We start from the raw sequence: 20,235 nt of genomic DNA on the forward strand, positions 1-20,235 counted from the left end.
TAAATAGTATGATACATAGTATAATGAAGATAAAGAATAAATAGTATAATAAATAGTGCAATAAAGAAAAAGTAGTTGGTTTAGATAATGAGCATTAACAACCCGTTGAACTCTCCTTATCACCTTCTCCCATTAGGAGAATTTAGAGCAAGTTTGAAGAACAAATCTTGAAACTTTAAAATGTTTTCACTAACTTGTAGCCTCCAATATGGCTTTGTTGGACACTTGTCTGAATTGCCTGTGAAGAAATATAACTGAAACTATTCTTTTGTTTTAATAAACAAATTTTATTTTACAGGTAGGATTAAACATCAATACAAAACTGGAATTTTGTGTTCATTTGCAAATTGACAGTTTCATGATAATATAGTACACATAAATTCAATTTATTTTCATCTATTTGCACATGAGTAAAAATATTTTTCCAATGCAAATAAAGGAAACACAAATAAAAAAAAGTGTAGATCATATGTGACTTATCTTTGTGTAAATGTATGCATGTTTGTTTTGCTATATATAGTGTTATTATATACACAAGTCGAAAATCGACTTTTGTTAAATTATTAGAAAGAATACAGTAGTTGTGAAACTGATCTGCGTATGCGCTAGTATTAAGCTCACAAACTCCTGCACATCTTCCGGAACTGCTCACACTGATGATCCAGCTCACTAAAAGATGGCCTCTCACATGGGAGGAAGGACCAGCAAGAGAGCATCATCTTATACATCTGAAAGGAGAAGACACACAGGTTTACATAAATAATACATGGAAGTTTAAAGAGAAGCACATAATTTTACAATAAGTTATAATGCTTGGCCAAACACAGCATTAAAATGATCTGAAGCAAGTATGTATATTGAACATATTATACAGATTAAATGTAAAGGGCATTAAGATGCTTGGTTAAATTTCTGAAGGAGCTTACATGCACTGGACAGCTTTGGGGAGCTTGTAGTCTTTTCTCAGCTCTTAATAGTTCAACAAGCCCACAAACAGTTTGCTGGGAATTGTGAGGTCCCATCATACGTCGATACTCCTGAGAAAAGCAAATAATCATGATTAAACATTTTTCACTTAAAAGGTAAATATGTGGGGCCTGATTCATTAAGGATCTTAAATGAAGAGGTATCATATTTCAGTCTCCTGGACAAAACCATGTTACAATGCAAGGGGTGCAAACTAGTTTTCTGTTTTGCACATAAGTTAAATACTGACTGTTTTTTCATGTAGCACACAAATATCAACTTTAAATTTCAGTGTACAAATAAGCTATCAAGTATTTGTGTGCTACATGAAAAAACAGTCAGTATTTAACTTATGTGCAAAACAGAAAACTAGTTTGCACCCCTTTTATTGTAACATGGTTTTGTCCAGGAGACTGAAATAAGATACCTCTTCATTTAAGAACCTTAATGAATCAGGCCCGTGGTTCTCAGTCCGTCAATGGGTAATCAGTTGTAACCCAATTTAGAAGGTGACTATGCCCCCACTGTAGCAGGACAAAAACATTATCATTTCGGTGAAATTTCTTAGTGCTGAATAGTGTCTCAAATACTTACAGATGATGGGCTGCAGCTTCTTTCACAGTAAGTGAAGAGTTCATAAAGGAGTACCCCAAAACTCCAGACATCTGACTCACGAGAATAAACATTGTCCGAGAGAGATTCAGGGGCATGCCTGAAAAAAATAGTGAGAGAGAACAACTAATGAGTAATCAGCAAGCAAAAATTAGGTAAATAATCTCCATCTTTGGATTCTTCTGCTGTAAAGCACATAGATTAGTTTATGGCTAAGTATTAGTATTCTGACGCATGAAGCTCTTATATGTGTGGACACAATGGATTAATGACGCCCATTCCAAGTTGCTGGACTAGAGCAGGGATGGCCAACCTGCAGCTCCAGAGCCACATGCGGCTCTTTTGACTTTGAAATACAGCTCCGATCCTGGCGGGGCAGATCAGTCCCCTGCCAGCGCAGCTCCAATGTTCCAGGTACTGTCGGGCAGATTGTTCCCCAGTCAGTGCCGACTCCCGGTCATGCGACCTCCTCTGCACAACACAGGGAGGTCACAGCGTATAAGCACAGCAATCAGGGAAGGAGGAGGAGACATTTATACCGTGCTCTCCCTCCTTCCTTATTCTCGGGTCCAGTGGCTGTGTGAAAAGTAAATAAGGGGTATATTGTTACATTTAATAAAATGTGGTTGGGTTCATTGGCATGTGGGGAAATCTGATGGGGTAGTCTGATCGTATATAAGGGGCTTGTGAGGGGTCTGATGGGCATATGGTGAGGTCTGATGGCATATAAGGGGCATGTTGGGCATCTGATGGTATATAAGGGGCACATGGGGTAGTTTGATAGGCATCTGGTGAGGTCTGATAGTATATAAGGGGCATGTGGGGAGGCTGATTGGCATGTATACGGCATGTGGGGTGGTTTGATGGGCATCTGGTGAAGTCTGAGGGTATATAAGAGGCAAGTTGGGTGATCTTGTGGCATATAAAGGGCATGTGGCGAGGTTTGATGACATTTGTGGGGTGGTCTGATGGGCATCTGGTGAGGTCTGATGACAAATAAGGGGCATGTGATAAGGCTGATTTCAATATATGGGGCATGTGGGGAAGCTAATGGCATGTATGGGGAATGTTGGTGGAACTCATGTAATATGGAAAGGTTTATGTGTATGTAAGGGGCACGTGGTGAGGTCTAGTGGAAATGTGAAGAGGTCTGAGGGGCATGTTGGCTATTTATGACTTTTTTTTTATCCCCACTTCAACAGTTCCTTCCACAGAGATTGTGGATACAGAAGCACTATGAGCTACTGTGGAGAGACTGTAAGTACCCTTTATACCCTAATCTGCTGGACACAGCAGTGTGGTAAGAGCTGAGTTGGTTATTATTATGAACATTTTGGCAATGTTGGATATATTCTTTTTCACTTAACAAGATATTGTAAATTATGTTATGTTTTCAATGTTTGTGTGTGCGGTATGTATGCGCATGTTTATACTGTGTATATGTATATGCACACATTTATAAAAGTTATAAAAAGTTAGCTCTTTGCCGCATCTATGGATATGTTTTGGCTCTTAGGCTCTGAGTGGTTGGCTACCTCTGGACTAGAGAGTTTTGTTTCCCTAGCCCCCAGGATAGAGAGACTCCAACCAGAACCCTACCCTGCCTTCTCTTACTTTTCCTAATATCTCTTTTACTTTGTCTCTTTACAAATCAATTTTTGTTTCCTTTTTGGACTAACTTTGACTAGAAGGCGCAAGTGAACCAATAGTATTCACCACCTATTTGACTCTTGTGGCACGAGTCAAATAGAAATATGCCATGCCAGCACATTAACTGGACCCTCTGATTGTGATAATTGGTCCCCTACTAATTGGGTGAGGCCTTCCTCCAAGTTGTCAGTTTCAAAGTGTTTGATATTTCCTTAACTTTATTTTCAGAAACTTTTCTCATTGTTATGTTCTGTATTACTGTTATTAAAATGCAATGGTTTGCCTATAGGTAGATGCATATGCACATATAATATACTTAGGGAAAGATGCACATAAAAAATGGTATTTACATGCATATGTTGAATTGGGTGTTTCTTAGGCTAAAATGTATACGTATATTACATGATAGTGTAGAGATAGCAGCTTGACAATGTCAGTAATAAATGTTAAAGTTGCACTACCCTATTTCTACACAATATAATGTTATAATGAAGTTGCATATAAGCAAAAAAACAGACATATGTCACACTATAAGCCCCTCTGTGTTATACAGTATTGAATACACTGTTCTTGGTCTTCACTCTTTGCATTCATTGCTCTTCACTCATTTAGTGCTTTCGCTTACCAAAAGATGGGGCTTTGTCCTCGCTCTCGAACCACATAATATTCTTTATCTTGTGGTAGAATTTTTGTTAATCCAAAGTCTCCAATTTTCACATGATTAAGACCCTCTACGAGAATATTCCTACTAGCCAGATCCCGATGGAGATACCGCTGAGATCCCAAGTATAGCATGCCCTGAAAACAGTTGGAAGTTGATAAAAATCAACAAGGAGAAAAGGTTACAGAAGGGTATACCTTAGAATGTGAAACATCATGTGTTGGCATTATTATTACAATATTTCATTTAGTATGTTTTATTTAGGAAGATAAAACAAACACAGTGGTTATAACCCAGGGACATAATTTTTGATTGTTTTAAAGCCCTGCTCACAAGATCATAATAATCTAATACAAAACAATAGAAATGATTCAAAGGATATACATGCATCTTTTAAGCAATAGACTGCGACATATATCTATGTGACCCCACTGTAGTGGGGCTACGAGAAACTGGCAGCGTATATAGACTCCAACAAAATGATGCCTATTACAGCACCGTATCTAGATCTCCCTGTGGTCTAGGATACTGGGGGGAGGAGAAAGTGGATGGGGAGGAAGAAGGCAAATCAAGGAGCCCACTGGCGCCAATCAGGTGAAGGAAGGAGATAAATAGGAGAAGAAGCAGAGAAGCCACCGTAAGAGAGAGTGGTGCAGCTGCAGGAAGGAAAGAGTGTGACATAAGTGTTGGAGCAGAACAGACAAAGTAGTCAGAGTCCTGCCGCCACATAGTAAAAGAAAAGTGTAATCATTCACTTAAACACATGCAGCAATTTCTCATTATCCACAAGGACTCCCCCTGGACTCATTTAACTGCATCAGATAAAGACATTGACAAGTTTATTAACTTCTACCTCATTTGTGGATAAGTGTGAAAGTATTTACTGCAGCCTTATACATTAAAGACATTTACATGACCTGGGTTATCATCATCATCATCATAATCTATTTATATAGCGCCAACATATTCCGTAGCGCTTTACAATTGGGGACAAACACAGTAAAGTAATAAACAACTGGATAAAACAGACAAAGAGGTGAGAAGACCCTGCTCGCAAGCTTACATTCTATGGGACAATGGAAGTTTGATACATGAGGTTAAGTATATATTTTGCATTTCAGTCCAGCCTATTCCAGGAGAGTAGGCAAGTATGGTGTACTGCATATATCTGTATTGCCTGATTGCTGCAACTGTTGTTACTGCTGAATACGTCTGTACTACAAAGAACTGTGAGTAACTGCATTCATCTGTTGTTATCATCTTTAAATAAACAGCAACCTGTTTAAGTTACAAAAGCGTTGTGGCTTAAAATCCACATTAACACCGCTGAACACCTTTAGTAACACCAGAAGGCATAACCAACACATAAAAGAGGGGAAGAAGTCCCCTGAGTTAAGAGAGCCATAAGAACGGGAAGATGTCTCCATAATAATAATGAAGAGACCCTGAGAGATAAAGGTTGAAAACTAATAAAGTAGGGAGTCACTGCCTAATCTGTGTGGAATCAATTAATAATGGCAGTTGTGACAGGATAGACCGCATATGCCACCCTGTCTGTTGTTGCTGGGAGCTGGCTGGGCTTACTTTGCCACTGTCCCCTTTCGTTATTCCAAATACGCACCTCCTGCCGCAGTGGGAGGGGCCTGCTGCCACCACTGAGCTCCTTTTATGTCACTTAGAACCACGTTCCTTCTGGGTAACTGATGCTGCTAGTGTACCTCGTTGCTGGTGTACCTGGGCTGATACGCCTGACCTCTTACAATGGATCAGGGTTGCTGTGAATGGATCCCCCTGGCCTATCACACTGACCAGGTCTGCATGGGTAGCAGGCAGAGAGGTGGTACTGGAGAGCTTGGTCCAACCTCAGAATCAGCCGGAGAACGGATTAGAGTTTGGATCTATTCTGTAGGTCACAGGATTTTCAACATGGAAGATATTTTCAAGCAGATCTATGAAGCAAGTGATGTTTATTTGTTCAAACACTGGTTGAAGGTACCAGCGTTCAGGTCAGATGAAATCAGAAAGATACATTTTATGTACAAGTCAGTGCATTTTATACAGATTTGGACACAGGCTATTTTTAGAATCAGGGTGTAACCTGCTTACCAAAACATAGATTTACATGCTTTGCAAAGCTAACGATATTTACACTTGTCTGTGATGTCTTACAAATCCAGTGATGTCTTGCATCTTGTCTTTAGACACAGGAAATCTAGTAACAAGGTCTTAATTAACCCTTCCTGCCTTCAAAAGGCCTCACATATCAAAATATCCAATCAACACGAATCCTTTCTTTAGACAGTAGCAGGATACGTATTCCCAAAGACAGGTACAACAAAGCATTTCCTTGCACCAAGATATGCAAAAGGCTTTCAAAGCAAAGACTTATTGTATCAGATATACATCATAAATAAGGTATTTGCTTTTGAAAACCCCAATTTTCTACCCTGGTCTCAGAAATAACGATTTCCTGTCTCACAATATACACAATATCAAAAATAAGTGCATGTGCAATTATATAAATAAGCGCCCTGCGCTATTTCTTTAAACTAATTTATACCAAAAGTTATTTATCAGTGATCCAGTCACAGCAGTAATGAGGATCTGCCATATAGAGTCCCATGTCTGGAGAGGGGAGTACATGTAAAGATACCCTGTGGAGGAGGTTGCTGCAAGACACAAATGTAGCAGTATTTAATGTGACCCAGAGGGGCAGAGAGGACACCAGAGAGGGTGTTATAGCATAAGGGGTGAGAGAAGAAGCTGCAAGAGACCATTACTGAGAGTGTCAGATCTACCCTGCTCAGAGAATCGTCGTAAGCCCCGCATTGAACGGAAGAAGAGGCGCCACCGGCTGGAGGGTCTGGAAGACCCGGAGAAGACGTTGGGAACAAGCAGAGTATCCTATGCAGAGCAAGTAAGTATACTCCGCGTAGATAGGGCAGGCACAAGGCCCGTGGGCACTGTCGGGCAATAGGCCCGTGGCTACAGATAGGGGCACAAGGCCCAGTGTTAATTGGGCATAAGGCCCATATAGGTAGTTAGTGGGCTTTGAGCCCAGTGGCAGCAAAGGGCACAAGGCCCTAGTTAGTGGACTCAGAGCCGAGAGTCTGAAAGGGCACAAGGCCCTAGTTAGGGAGCATAAAGCCCTTAGTCAGGGTACAAGGCCCTATAGGTAAGGCCACAAGGCACTTAGTAGCTGGGCAGAGAGCCCATGGTGTAGGTCCTGTAGGCGGTGGGCGTGAGAGCCATGATCTAGAATAGGGTGCAGTCCCAGAGTTGTGTCGTGTGAATCTAGGTGATAGTCCTATGCAACAGTTGAGCAGAAGGCTCCTGTTAGTGCTTTACTAAAACGTCTGGTTAGATAGCAGAAGTGTGTATTCCGTGGTTAGCCTTCCAGGTACATCAGCAAGTCTTATTCCGACTGTGTGGTGAATACTGCATTGTGCATTGTATTCGGTTGTGCTGTGTATGTTTATTTACAGGTGCAAGACGTCAGGCACCCATTAAAGGTAGACTCTTGTTTCCTTACTGTTTTCCTGTTATAACCTGTGTCTTTCGGGACAAGGGGTAGTTAGGAGCACACACACAGTTAGGGAAGGACACGTTGCAGTATTCCCGTCCCTTTAGTCCTTGGAGTTACATTGGTTTTCTGAGGCAGTGATTGGGTACCTCACTGGCAGTGCAGCACAACCCTTTTGAATTCCAGCACTTAGTCCCGTGGTTCCAATTGGATGTCCAGTCTGAGCTCCGGCAGGTTTGACTTGAGTGTCTCTGATCATTGCCGTGGTCTCGGATAGTCCCTTTCTGGTAGGTATGGCCTTAACTTCTGTTTCTTAATTAGAGGGAAGAGGAGTGAGGCGACAGAGGTTCGGTTGCTGGTCTGCTGGGATAGGAGAGTGACTGGAGTGACTCGGAAGCGGACAGGAGGTGGCCATCATTTGTAAAATAAGATATGTGTGCGCGTCTGTCCTGTTCCCCGCAGGTGTTACACATCCACAGTCTAAGTTTTGTGCAGAAGTGAGTAGAAAAATTAATTGTCCTAACAACATCCTGAGACATGTTCAACTTGTGCAGGCGGAGTATGTGAAAATGTATGTGATGCAACCATACTCTTGCTATCCAACTAAGATCTGTGCAATAAGGATAAGTCATACTTGCCAACTGTCCCGGAATGTCTGGGAGACTCTCAAATTCCGGGTAGGTATCCTGGACTCCTGGGAGAGCTGGCAATTCTCCCACATCCTGCTCGTAGTGAACCTAAATGAAGCAATTTGCGGTGAATCGCATATTTTTGGTCTCGCCCCCATGACAAAATGATGATTTTGTCACGAGGACGGAGCCAAAATGATGTGATTTGCTGTGCCTTGCCACCTTCTTCCTCCCTTCTTCCCTCCCACCATGCCCCCTTTCCAGGTTCTCCTGGAACACCAACAGAAAGTTGGCAAGTATGGAATAAGTATATTCCTTAAGTCAAAGCTGTTAACCACCTAATAAGTGTACAAGAGGAGACAGGAGATGTACATATTTATTTTAGTATTTTCTGCAACCCATCTATGGTGCTAGAGGAGTAGGAATGTAAATATATTTTGCAAAATAGAGAATGTCTGTCGCCCAACTTACTATTACATTGTATCCCCATGCAAAAACAACTGTGTGCGGGGACCCACTGGTTACTTATGCCCACACCCAGGAGCTAGCCAGGGCAGATAAAAGCACAAGTAAAGAAATGTATTACCTACCCATGCACCATGCCATTACCACACACAGTGACAGGGAGCTACATATAGAAAAGTTTCAGCATGGAAAGTTTCAGCATGGAAAAAGCCAGCGGGAAATGGGAGGTAGTATTAAGGAATTGTGAAAGTAATAAGCTATTGCCAATTCAAAGACCATAAGGAGAGAGGTGTACAATTAGGGGTGAATTGGGAACTTAAAGTGGCACTGGAAATAAAACCTGAGACTGGTCTCATGTAGACAGGACCAAGTCATTTAAAAGTGGGGACATCACAAAAGTAGGCAGGACTAGCACATTTTAACCCTTGCCACATCAGTGGTAGGAGAGGACAATGCAACATGTAGTGGCAGATTCAGCACACCAGTGGGTGTACACGCATTAGTTACAGTTAGTGATGCAGTTTAATCCAGCAGCAAGGAATTTCCAGGGTTACCATTAATGTTATAGTAGTTGTGTCTGTGAAATCCTTGCACATACAGTAGGTCATTCTAACTGGGGTCTCATACCTGTCAATCTCCCACTGATTATAAAGTATCCCTAGCAGTAATAAAAAAAAATAAAAAAAATTCTCTGCCTACCTGTATGCAAAACTTTGGGATGTCCCAACATTAACTGTGATTACTTGTAAACACTAACATCAGCAATTCAACAAATGCCTTTTTTGTTTGAATTAAATGAAATATGCCATGCAAAATGTATGGTAACACAAAGCAGGTATTATACTCTTTGAATGATAATTTGGCCAGTATTGGTGATAGATATATAATACAGAGAACATGCTAGTGCACGCCATACAATACAGGCTGGATCCTATTGACCGCCATACAATACAGAAAGCATGCTAGTGACTGCCATACAATACAGAGAGCATGCCAGTGACCATCATACAATAGAGAAAGCATGCTAATGACCGGCATACAATACAGAAAGCATGTTAGTGAATGACATACAATACAGAGAGCGTGCTAGTGACCCCCATATAATAGAGAGCATGCTAGTGACCACCACACAGGGCCGGTGCTAGGGTTCTTGGCGCCCTAGGTACACTTTCACATCCGCGCCCACCCAGGCACACTTTCACATCTGTGCGCCCCCCCAGGCACACTTTCACATCCGCGCCCCCCCCCAGGCACACTTTCACAATCCGCGCCCCCCCCTCCCCACGTCTTTCCTTACCTTTACTTGCCGCCATAAAGCTGCTCCTCTCTGCTCCGTCTCCTCCCCTCCACTCACTGACACTGTCGGGCCGTGATGATGATGTCACGCCCGACAGTCAGTGAGTGGAGAGGAGGAGACGGAGCAGAGAGGTGGCGGTGGTGATCCATACCCCCTTCCCCTCCCCGTGGATTTATCGGAAGCTCTGCGGCGGCTGTGGAAGGTATGGTCAGCGGTCGCCGCACAGTTTTAAAGTAATTTTTATTCTCTGGCGCCCTCCAGAGCAAGGTTAGGCAACTGCCTAACCTTGCCTAATGGGAGCGCCGGGCCTGCCACCATACAATACAGAAAGCATTCTTGTGACCGTCACACAACACAGAGAGCATTTTTGAGACCACAAAACAGAGAGCATTCTTGGGACCACAATACAAAGAGCATTCTTGTATTACTAGTTACTCTCCGCAGTTACTGCCTTGTTGCTTAACCATTCGATTCATCTTCTCTGTGTTGCTGCTGACACACAGTGGGGTGAGTTGAAGGTGATCCCACCACCAGAGAGGAGGTAAGGGCACTAAACTGTAGCAATAGACTGCACGGCCCATCCTTTTAAGAAAAATTAAGGAGGTGTCTTGAGGCCAACAACTTACCGGGAAAAGTCCTGGTAAGCCTTATGCCCAATTCCACCCTCTGTGCAATATTATTATTGAGCATGTAACCCACTGTCACTGTGTGTAGTGTTGAGGTGCACAGGTGAGACAGTGCACCTCCTTCTCAGCCCTGGCTAGCTCCTGGGCATGGATGTAGATGACCAGAGGGTCCCTGCACAAGTTGGTTATTTTTACAAAGTCTGTGAAGATGTTGGGACACAGGTGATGTACTTTTGTGGTGCAGTGCAATCAGATGTCTCAATAATATGGGCACCAGACCATTTCTATATTGCAGAATAAAGTCTTTATTTACACTCCTTCACTTCAAACTGATGCAGTGATAAGTAAATATGTACATTTCCTATATACATCTCTTGTTTTCTGCACAGTTCTTATGGCTCCATGGACAGAATATTAACGGGACAGTCAAATTTAAAATGGTGACCTCTTAGCTCACATTTCTCTCTCACAGCAATGTTCACTTACCCCTTCTCTGTGGGGGTATTATCACTCACCCCTCCTCTGCGGGGGTAATATCACCCACCCCTCCTCTGTGGGGGTATTATCACTCACCTTTCCTCTGCGGAGATAATATCACCCACCCCTCCTCTGTGGGGGTAATACCTCTCATACCACCTCTGCTGGGGTAATGTCTCACACCCCTCCTCTGCAGGGGTATTGTCGCTCACCCCTCCTCTGCAGGGGGATTGTCACTCATCACACAGGTTCTGATTCTTTCATTCCTGCATTATGTTGTTAAGCAACATTCCTGGTGTGTTTCCTCCGGGTCCTAGTGCCGGGCCACACAGTCAGGCACTGGAAGGTGTCAATAACAACACCAGAGGGGGCGTTAAATTCACATGACTGGCAAAGGGCTGCAGTATTAGTAAAATGTTTAGTAAAGATAGATATTATAACAGTTGCAGGATCTACTGGCCCCATAATGCCCCTTTAAGCATATCTGAAGGCTGGATATTAATGACGCCATATTGGAGCCTGATTTCTAAAACTATAACTTGAGAAAGAATATATTTTATACTTTATAACTTTTTACTTTGTAGTTTCAGTGTAGTAAAATACTTTATCATCATTTTAACAGCACTCATTACTATCTTTTTACCACTGTATACATACTGTATGGCACCAATGCATGACAAGAAGTGCAAGAGCACCATCTATAGACGAAATAAGATAACATTTTGGTGACTTGGTATATCAACGTCAGTATAACAGTATTGTCCAAGACGTCATAGGAAGAGTTGCATATAACTATAAATGCCCATTCACAGGATAGATTTATTGGAAAATTTGCAGTTGGACATTATTATGTGTATGATAAGGGTACAAACCTTGCAGATCTGAGAAGCATAGAGAAGTAAATGATGGGAACACAGCCCGTCTCTGTTCTTGGGCAGAAACTCCTGCAAACTCCCGTTAGGAAGATATTCCATGATCAACTGGAAACTACGACGACCTTATAAAACATTAAGAACATTTTTCACTAAGAATATTGAAAAAAGTGGTAGTATAAAGTGGTGAGCTGATTTCTGATTATACTATAGAGTGAAAGTGCTCAGAGTGGGATAACTATAAGACATCACTTTCATCTTGTAGTCACTTCTGTATGTGAAATAATGCAAATACATAAGAATATCCCATTCAATGAACATACCTAAGACTACCTCTGCACCGAGAGGGTTAAACAATGGAAAATAAAATCCATATCATGATATCAAACTACATATAATTTTCTACAAACATACATAACTTAAATTGGAGTTACTGCAGCCACAAGTTTTAGATTTCACGTGGACAGACATGCATGTTTTAGACTTAATCATCTAGACATCATTACAGACAGTCGTTTGATAAGGTGCTTACCCTCTGCTGAATGGGTGTCTCTATGCATTCAATAGACCGCTGAATTCACACACTACTTAAGATTTAGTAACATTTCTGCATCCTTTTTATGAAGGTACAGACTGGAGTCAGTGATCTATGTTTTCATACATGGATATTATGTGAATATCTAAACCAATATATAGCTCTTCACCTGCACTATAGCAGATCCCTTTGTATTTGACAATGTAGTCACTATGGAGAGCACGCAGAATTAACCCCTCTCTGTGGAAGTCTCGGATATGTTCAGCATCGCTGTGCTGTAGCTTTTTTACTGCAACCAGCTCTCCTGTATTATCACCCAAGGGATCATATCTGCATAGTTCAACACTGCCAAAATTTCCCTGAGAAAAGAGAGAACAGAAATGAAAAATTACTAAGGGAGTGCAACTTGATATATTTTGGAGTTTGCAAATGACATAGAGCCTGTCAAAGAGAAGGACAGAATTTAAGGGTAGGATACTTAATTCCGACATTGGAATATGTCGGCAGGCTAAATGCCGACACTTCCATTGTGCTGATAGATTGCCAATGTCGATAGTGTGATTGGCGACATTCACAATGTCACCAATCACTTTGCCGACATTAAAAGAGCAATGACGGTGGGTCCGGGTATAGCTGCCAGACCCTACAACATTGAAGGTTAAGTGCCAAAATTTCTAATGTTGGATTTATGACTTATTAAGTACATGTACAATTTAACTGTGAGGAACAACATTGCAATTTTTTTTTAACAAAGACAAACCCCAGTTTTGTTCATAATATAGTCCACTATTAAACAACATACAGCATGCAACCGTAACAATGACAATTTAAAAGAGATAATAAGAGAGAGCATACTTTTGAATGTCCCTTACCTTGCCAAGGACTGATATGTATTTGAGATGTCTTTCCTCATACACACAAGGGTCCTTGTATTCCCAGACATGGTCACAAACTCTAAATCCTTCTTTCATTTGCTGCCCTTTGGAATCTACAAGCAGCTCATAATCTGTGACAAACACCAAGAGATCACCTTATATCCAATTTTTCATATCATCAAAACTCTGAAAATTACATACAGGTCCCTTCTTACCAGATGCAATAAGATTGTTGAGCTCTCGGATGATAGAGCGGAAGGATGGCCTCAAACCTGGGTTATAGGACATGCACTGTTGCTCTAAACTTGCCAACTCTATCCAGTGTGGAGCTGGAAGTTGCATCTGGTCCTTATAAAATTGCAGTTTCTGAATAAACAGATAGATATGATGAGAGAGAATAGAATAGTACTAAATGAATATGCTATAATAGCAATATGGACAGAGAGCAGCTGAATGCATTAAAAGTGCATTTAGTGCATTTCTGAGGCCCAAAAGGAAACAAATTATGGAGAGTAACTCGGATAAATGTTTGAATTGTATTAGGAAAGGCATTACTTTCTTTCATCATTTTTGGGAGTGCAGGAAGATTAAAACATTTTGGGATAAGGTGATGATCTTTGTAAACTGTATCATTAATCTTAATCTACAGAAAAACCAAATACCAATAATCTTTTGCAAATTTGAATTATGGAAACCACAATTACCTTGGAAAGAAATGAAACCAATTCTTACAGTGATTATAACGCTAGCCAATCATTTCATATTACGAAAGCGCACATTTTCTCACACCCCATTTCTTGTACGAACTGAGAACAGAATTACTTTATATATTAAATTTTGATATAAGCGCAACACTACTGGATACAGGACTTTATATTGAATTGTTAGAGCAGGACACTCAGATCAATATCATTAAAATATTTTGAGTCTACAAATTTGTATCTTATAGGCAATTTTGACTAACTCTAACTGGAGATGAGGTCAGACTTGTGATAAGTAATTTTGATTACTTGGTCATGGGTTCTAGCAAAGCATTCTATTGTGTGTTCCTAATCTGCTAGGCTTATACTGACAAAAGCCGAACAATTCTCACCACCTCTTTCAGAGGGCTAGGGAGGTTCCCCTTCACCTCTCCTTCTTCAACATCATTCACACGATGAGTAGGATTGACAGTTTGGGTTACTGCTCTGTAGTTCTTTAGTTCTGTTTTTAAATTATAGTTGTTATTTTATCAATAATTTCTCTATTTAAGAAATAATGCTAATGGAAAGGTATATTTGTTTCTTTTTTCTTGTTTACTGTGTCATTGTATTTTGCTACATTTGGTCTCCAGACATACAGTATGTGAAAGCATAAGTTGAATGGAACTGCTGTATTCGGATGTTCTTGGTTGTAAACATTTTCTAATGTGACGATCCCTGCCAAATGCACATGAAACTTGGTTATGCACAGACATCACATTCATCAAAAACAATCATATTAATCATCTAAATCCTAGTATAACATGCTTTATAACTGAGATAAAGCAGAATGTAATAAGGTGAAATGTATGAAAAGTAGATTCAAACTGTGGAATAAAGAAAAGAGCCTGGGATTAAAAAGTTTAGTGAGAAAAATTAAGAAAGGGTAAGTCTCAGTGTCTGAAAATTATACACCGCTTACCTTATCTGGTTCCTCTGCATTTAGGGGTACAATGCCATCATTAAAAATTTCCCACAGAGTGGCCCCAAAACTCCAGCAATCAGACTCTAAAGCCAAGTTCCTGGGGTCAGACACACATTCAGGGGCCAACCATGGGATCCTCTCTAGCAACACTGAAATAAAAACAGTTTTTTATGCAATACTACTATTAAAACTATGCACAAGTTAGTTGCATACAAAGACTTTCTATTTCTATAAAGTTTTGCATGCACATCAGCTTTTTAATTGGTTTATTACTGATATTGTGGTTGAACTGCAGTTGTGTGTTACTGTCTGTACTAGTATGCATGTGCATAGCACTCTCTTCATTTGCCGACAGTTCACCGGTGTGGTAAGTTGATACACTTGGCCAGACCCTCACAAAAAAAATAATTTGCTGTGGGACCTGGGGACTGCTAGATACTCCCCTGATCACCAGTGAATCAAATTGGCCAGTGTCACAACATTTATGGCTCGCAAAGAACTTTTATTATATCATTATTGGGCATCTCAGTAAATGTGGTCAGCACTGTGCATTATGAACCCGTGAATTCGATTGTCTTCTGAAAAGATGGCCTGGCCTAAGCCAGTGGTTCCCAAACTTTTGCAGTTCGCAGCACCCTTAGAGTCTCCATAATTTTTTCAAGGCACCCCTCCAAAATAATTATCGAGCAGTCCCGTTTTATAAGTAGTCAAAAAGACGTAATAAGTATTTAAGTCAGAACAGAAATACTTATTTAGTTGTATGCAAAAATAATACACATAAATCCAAGGGGAAAGAATTTATTTATGTATATTTTTTTCAATTATATTTCTGTCAAAGAATAATTTACAGCTAACACACTCTGTGCCCCCTGCATCCACACACACTCTGTGCCCCCTGCATCCACACACATTCTGTGCCCCCTGCATCCACACACACTCTGTGCCCCCTCAGCCTCTGTGCTCTGCCCCCACGCTCTGCCCCCTCAGCCTCTGCGCTCTGCCCCCATGCTCTGCCCCCTCAGCCTCTGCCCCCGCTGCATCTGCCCCTCGCTGTGCCCCCTCTGTATCCCGCCGTGGACAGGAAGAAGAAAAAAACCCCCAAAAAACTACTTACCAATCCGTCGGCGCCCGGCATTCAGTGAGAAGCGAGGAAGGAGGAGGATGCTTTGTCCCGGGCGCCGCCGGATTGGTAAGTAGTTTTTGTTTGTTTTTTTTTCTTTTTCCTTCCTCTTCTTCTTCCTGTCCACGGCACCCCTGTGACAGTGCCGCGGTACCCCTGGGAGCCGCAGCGCACAGTTTGGGAACCTAGGGCCTAAGCACTAAAGGGCCAACCGTATCCTATATGGCCACCCACATTGGAAAGTGGTACTGCCTTTCAGTGCACAGGACAAGTGGAAGGATCAGTCTTTGTGTGTCACAAAGGAGAGAAACAAATAAAATAGATTATAAAGATATAATCATTAAGATACTTGCAACTCAAAGTATACATGTACGGACACAATTTTGCAGCCAAAACTCAAGTGTAGATTACTGTAAATGAGGTCGATATTTGGTAGAAAAAAAAATCAAAGAACACCTATTTTGAACTATAAACAGAATTTTTCTTTAATCTTGATGGCCTGTTTCCATCTGTGATATGCATGCTTTTGTTGAAAATTTAAGCTAGGCTATGTTGTGGAAGCCAACCTGATTGACACTTTACCCGCAATTCAATTCCATTTTTAAGCTACGTTTTTTTTCATGAAACGGTCCTCTCGCGCTCCAGTGGAAGGTCTATTGCAAGTATAGGGTGTGCGAGAGGCATCCGCGCTAAAAGCTATTCAATTGTTTTTTAATGTGGCGGGTAAAACAGGAAAATATGCTGTTTTATCTTGCACCTCCTTGGGGTGTGTTAAAAATAAAAAAACTCCTGAAATCATATAATAATGCGGAAACAAAGTTAAACTTATGTTTATCACTAATGCCTAACTTGTGTAAGTTGATTTTCTTGTGAAAAAATAATGAAATAAAATAAACATAAATTTTTTTTTAAAATTAAATCACTAATTAATTATATTATGTATGTTTTTGGTACAAATATGAATGTAGTAATGTGTTTTGACATGGTATAGATGATTGTATGGTAAAAAATAATTCAATTAAAAAATATGCTAAAGAAAGTACTGTAATGTAGATATTATCAATGTGTAATGCAATCTAATATATGGAAATGTATGCAAAACCTTTTTTTGGTTGTTATACGTGACCGCGTTAAAACTCCTCTTTACTCCCCTAAAATCTTGCAAACACAATTTTTAATGCGCGGGGGCAGCGTTCCCTCTTTTTCAATTGAATTGCACAAATTTTCCCGCTGCTCTAACTTTGCAGTCAAAAACATGCAGGAGATTCTTTTTTTTCTACTCTGCGTGGAAAAAAACAACTCACTAACAATTGAATACCCCCCTTTATGGTTTATATTGTATCAATTAAGCAATACAATATTATTATATTGTATGTGTCCAATTCTGTTCTCTTCAGAATGCAGCAGGAAGGGGTGAAAGATTGACATGGTCTGAACAGATGTATTCTTAGCGCAGGAGGACAAACTTATTTACCTTTAGATTAAAAAGACAATGAGAGAGGTCAAGCTAAATAAAGTGAAGTGAGATTTATGATGCCAACAGTTATAGCAGGGGCGGGCTGGGCCGGGGGGCAGGGCGGCATCGCCCCCCCGGGCCGCTCAGAATCACGGCTGTTAGGGCCGCCCGCTCCCCGGAAGTAATATCAATGATGACGCAGCCGCATCACGTGTCATGTGATGCGGCCGCCTGTGTGGCGTGTGCCCCCCGGGCTGACGTCCGTCAGCCCGCGCCTGAGTTATAGCAATGTTAGTGTATGTGGTTTCTTTATCTCAAGATAGCCTATGTTTATTAGAAACTTATTTACCATATTAGGAAATTGTAAATAAGGGGTATAGATCATCACATTGTGTAACAGATGCTGTTAAAATGTATTAAAGCTTGTACTTGTATGCACAAGGACTCTTCTCTCTGCTTGAGAGGTGTCTACATCTGATGTGAATGCAATAAAGACTTCATACTTACTCCAGAAGACTTTGAAAATACTTTTTGCTTTATCAGCTGCTGTCCAACTAATTTATTATGCATATCATATACAAAGTGAGCATATTTTATTTTTCCAATTATACATAATTTTACACACTTAGATGCATGCCCTTTGCCTTAATGATATGCTATGGTATTTTGTGGAACACTATAGGAACTTGAGAACAGGCAACACAGTTTTCTATTTGCTTAGTCAGAAGATGTTAAATAAAACATAATCACACTCTACTGCATACAATCACATTAGGGCCTTTTCTCTTATTGACTTTTGCTTTTACAATTTTCTTATAAAATATCACTTGTTATTTCTCCCTTGCTTTGCTATAATATAACTCATTAAAGTGAAGGAACGTCAGAGCTGTTTATATTATATTTGACAAAAATACCTACTTTATGCCATTTACTGTGGCTAATGTACTTATGGCTTTTTGCATATTATGAGCATTTGAACTCACGTCAGGATCATATTCCCAGAAAATTGCATGTGCATGAATGGAATTGCATATGTGCAAATGAAATACAAACAGATGCATGACAATGTGTCTGATGCACATGCACTTAGATGCTGGCAACACCAAAGGTGCAGTTATAAAAAATACTTCCAAGAACTAGTTTCTCATGGAAATCTAACTGTACATAAATGGAACAGTGCACATGAAAACACTATGGCATTTACATGCACAAAGGAATTCCATGTGCAAGCCTGTCAACATCCTTATCTCTTATGCCTCTAGCTCTTATTCCAATGCTTTGGCTGACTAAGTCGCTGGCTCTTATGCCCTGGTTTGGGCTGACTGCCTCTCCGGCTTACATCCCTTAACTAACTCATCTAAATATTCTACAATCCACATCCCCGGTACGCAGACCATTATCAACCCAGTTAGCCAAAATATGTGTAGTCTTGTCTAAATTCATTTCTCAATCAAGCTGTCTGGTTCGTCTGTTGTCCTTAATAATAAATATATCTGACTTGAGTCCAAGACTTGGGTTGCAGCTAAGTACCGGTAAGAACATCTAGATCTAAAGGAAAATGGGACTGGTAAATGCGAAGAACACACTAGCCTGGTCAATTGTGTTCATTATACGATGCACAGGCTCAATCAATCATGACAACTTAGTTATTTTCTCATTGTTATAAATAGTTCTTACACAAACTCATTGTGGAGCATCTTATGCCTAACTCATACTAATAAGGAACGCCTACCTATCTCACAATGTTCAACCCTTAAACAGACACAATATTTGCTCACTCTCTAACAGCAACCATCTTGTAGTATAAATACATGCATGGTCCAGTTTATCTAGGTATACTGTCTACTGTATAATGCCTATTCATTGCCATTTGTGTTTTTTGCTTTTTTTAATTTAATTTTTATTGGGTTTTACTCACATATACAGGTTATAAATGCACAACCAACAAATTGGCATGGTATGTAATTGACACTGAAAAAATTACATCCTGGCACCAGTCCAAAATGTACTCAGAAATCTGTAAAAGAGTTATGCCAAACTATACACACACCTGCTACTAACCATATAACCAATAACACACAGACAAAAGGAAGGGAGGGAAGGGGGGAAACACATTGGGGGTGGGGGGTGAAGCAAAATCCTCATTCAAAAATTTCAGTTTAGTTTAGAGCTCTGTCAACCTAGTAGGTTATGCATCTGCCGGGCACACGACAAGCCCAAGTGGTCTACTCAACCAAGCCAACCCACTGGTGCAAAAATGGGAACAAAACCACTCAATCAGTCAAATTTGAAATCGGGGACTCTGGAGAGTCTAATAGGTTTAACCATGGAACCCAAATAGCATAATACATTTCAAACGAGTCTGTGGTTGACAGAGGCATCTCATCCATGACCCTATAGTGTTCCAATCTATTCGACCAGTCCCGAATACTCGGAGGCGTAGTTGATCTCCATTTCACTGGAATTACTGCCTTTTCTACCGAGATAATAAATTTTAAGAGAATTTTTTTTAAAACATGATAGAGGCATGTCAACATTATTTAACAGCCAGAACACCAGGGTGTTGGGTATGTTTTGACCTAGCAACTTCCGCGTGATGCTTACCACCCGGGACCAAAACGTTTGCAACATGGGGCAGTCCCACCAGATATGCAAAAAAGAACCAGAACCCTGGTTGCATCTCCAACAAGTGTCGGGCACCCCCTGGAAGACCCCTCGCCAAATGAGCCGGGCATCTGTACCACCTGGTAAGTACCTTATAGTGAGTTTCTAGGATTGAAACATTAGGAGAACACGCGGGCACTGC

At 40.7% G+C, this 20,235-nt stretch overlaps 1 protein-coding gene across 3 annotated transcripts in view; it reads right to left on the reverse strand.

Moving 5' to 3' along the window:
• Positions 1–275: 275 nt before the first annotated feature.
• Positions 276–20,235, reverse strand: part of JAK3 (Janus kinase 3) — a 71,462-nt gene continuing 51,502 nt past the window's right edge. For 2 of the 3 annotated variants that reach the window (XM_075206787.1, XM_075206795.1), the window contains 9 exons: positions 14,851–15,002; positions 13,404–13,554; positions 13,186–13,319; positions 12,483–12,672; positions 11,779–11,903; positions 3,854–4,026; positions 1,561–1,678; positions 927–1,037; positions 276–728 (listed from right to left, as the gene is read on the reverse strand). In XM_075206787.1, the coding sequence (XP_075062888.1) occupies positions 618–728; positions 927–1,037; positions 1,561–1,678; positions 3,854–4,026; positions 11,779–11,903; positions 12,483–12,672; positions 13,186–13,319; positions 13,404–13,554; positions 14,851–15,002 (1,265 nt within the window). In that variant the 3' untranslated portion in view covers positions 276–617. Of the gene's footprint in view, positions 729–926; positions 1,038–1,560; positions 1,679–3,853; positions 4,027–7,655; positions 7,773–11,778; positions 11,904–12,482; positions 12,673–13,185; positions 13,320–13,403; positions 13,555–14,850; positions 15,003–20,235 lie in introns of those variants that run through there. The other variant, XM_075206803.1, reaches the window with a different exon arrangement.

This window comes from Mixophyes fleayi, chromosome 1, assembly GCF_038048845.1.
Source record: "Mixophyes fleayi isolate aMixFle1 chromosome 1, aMixFle1.hap1, whole genome shotgun sequence".
Classification (NCBI taxonomy): Eukaryota; Metazoa; Chordata; class Amphibia; order Anura; family Limnodynastidae; genus Mixophyes; species Mixophyes fleayi.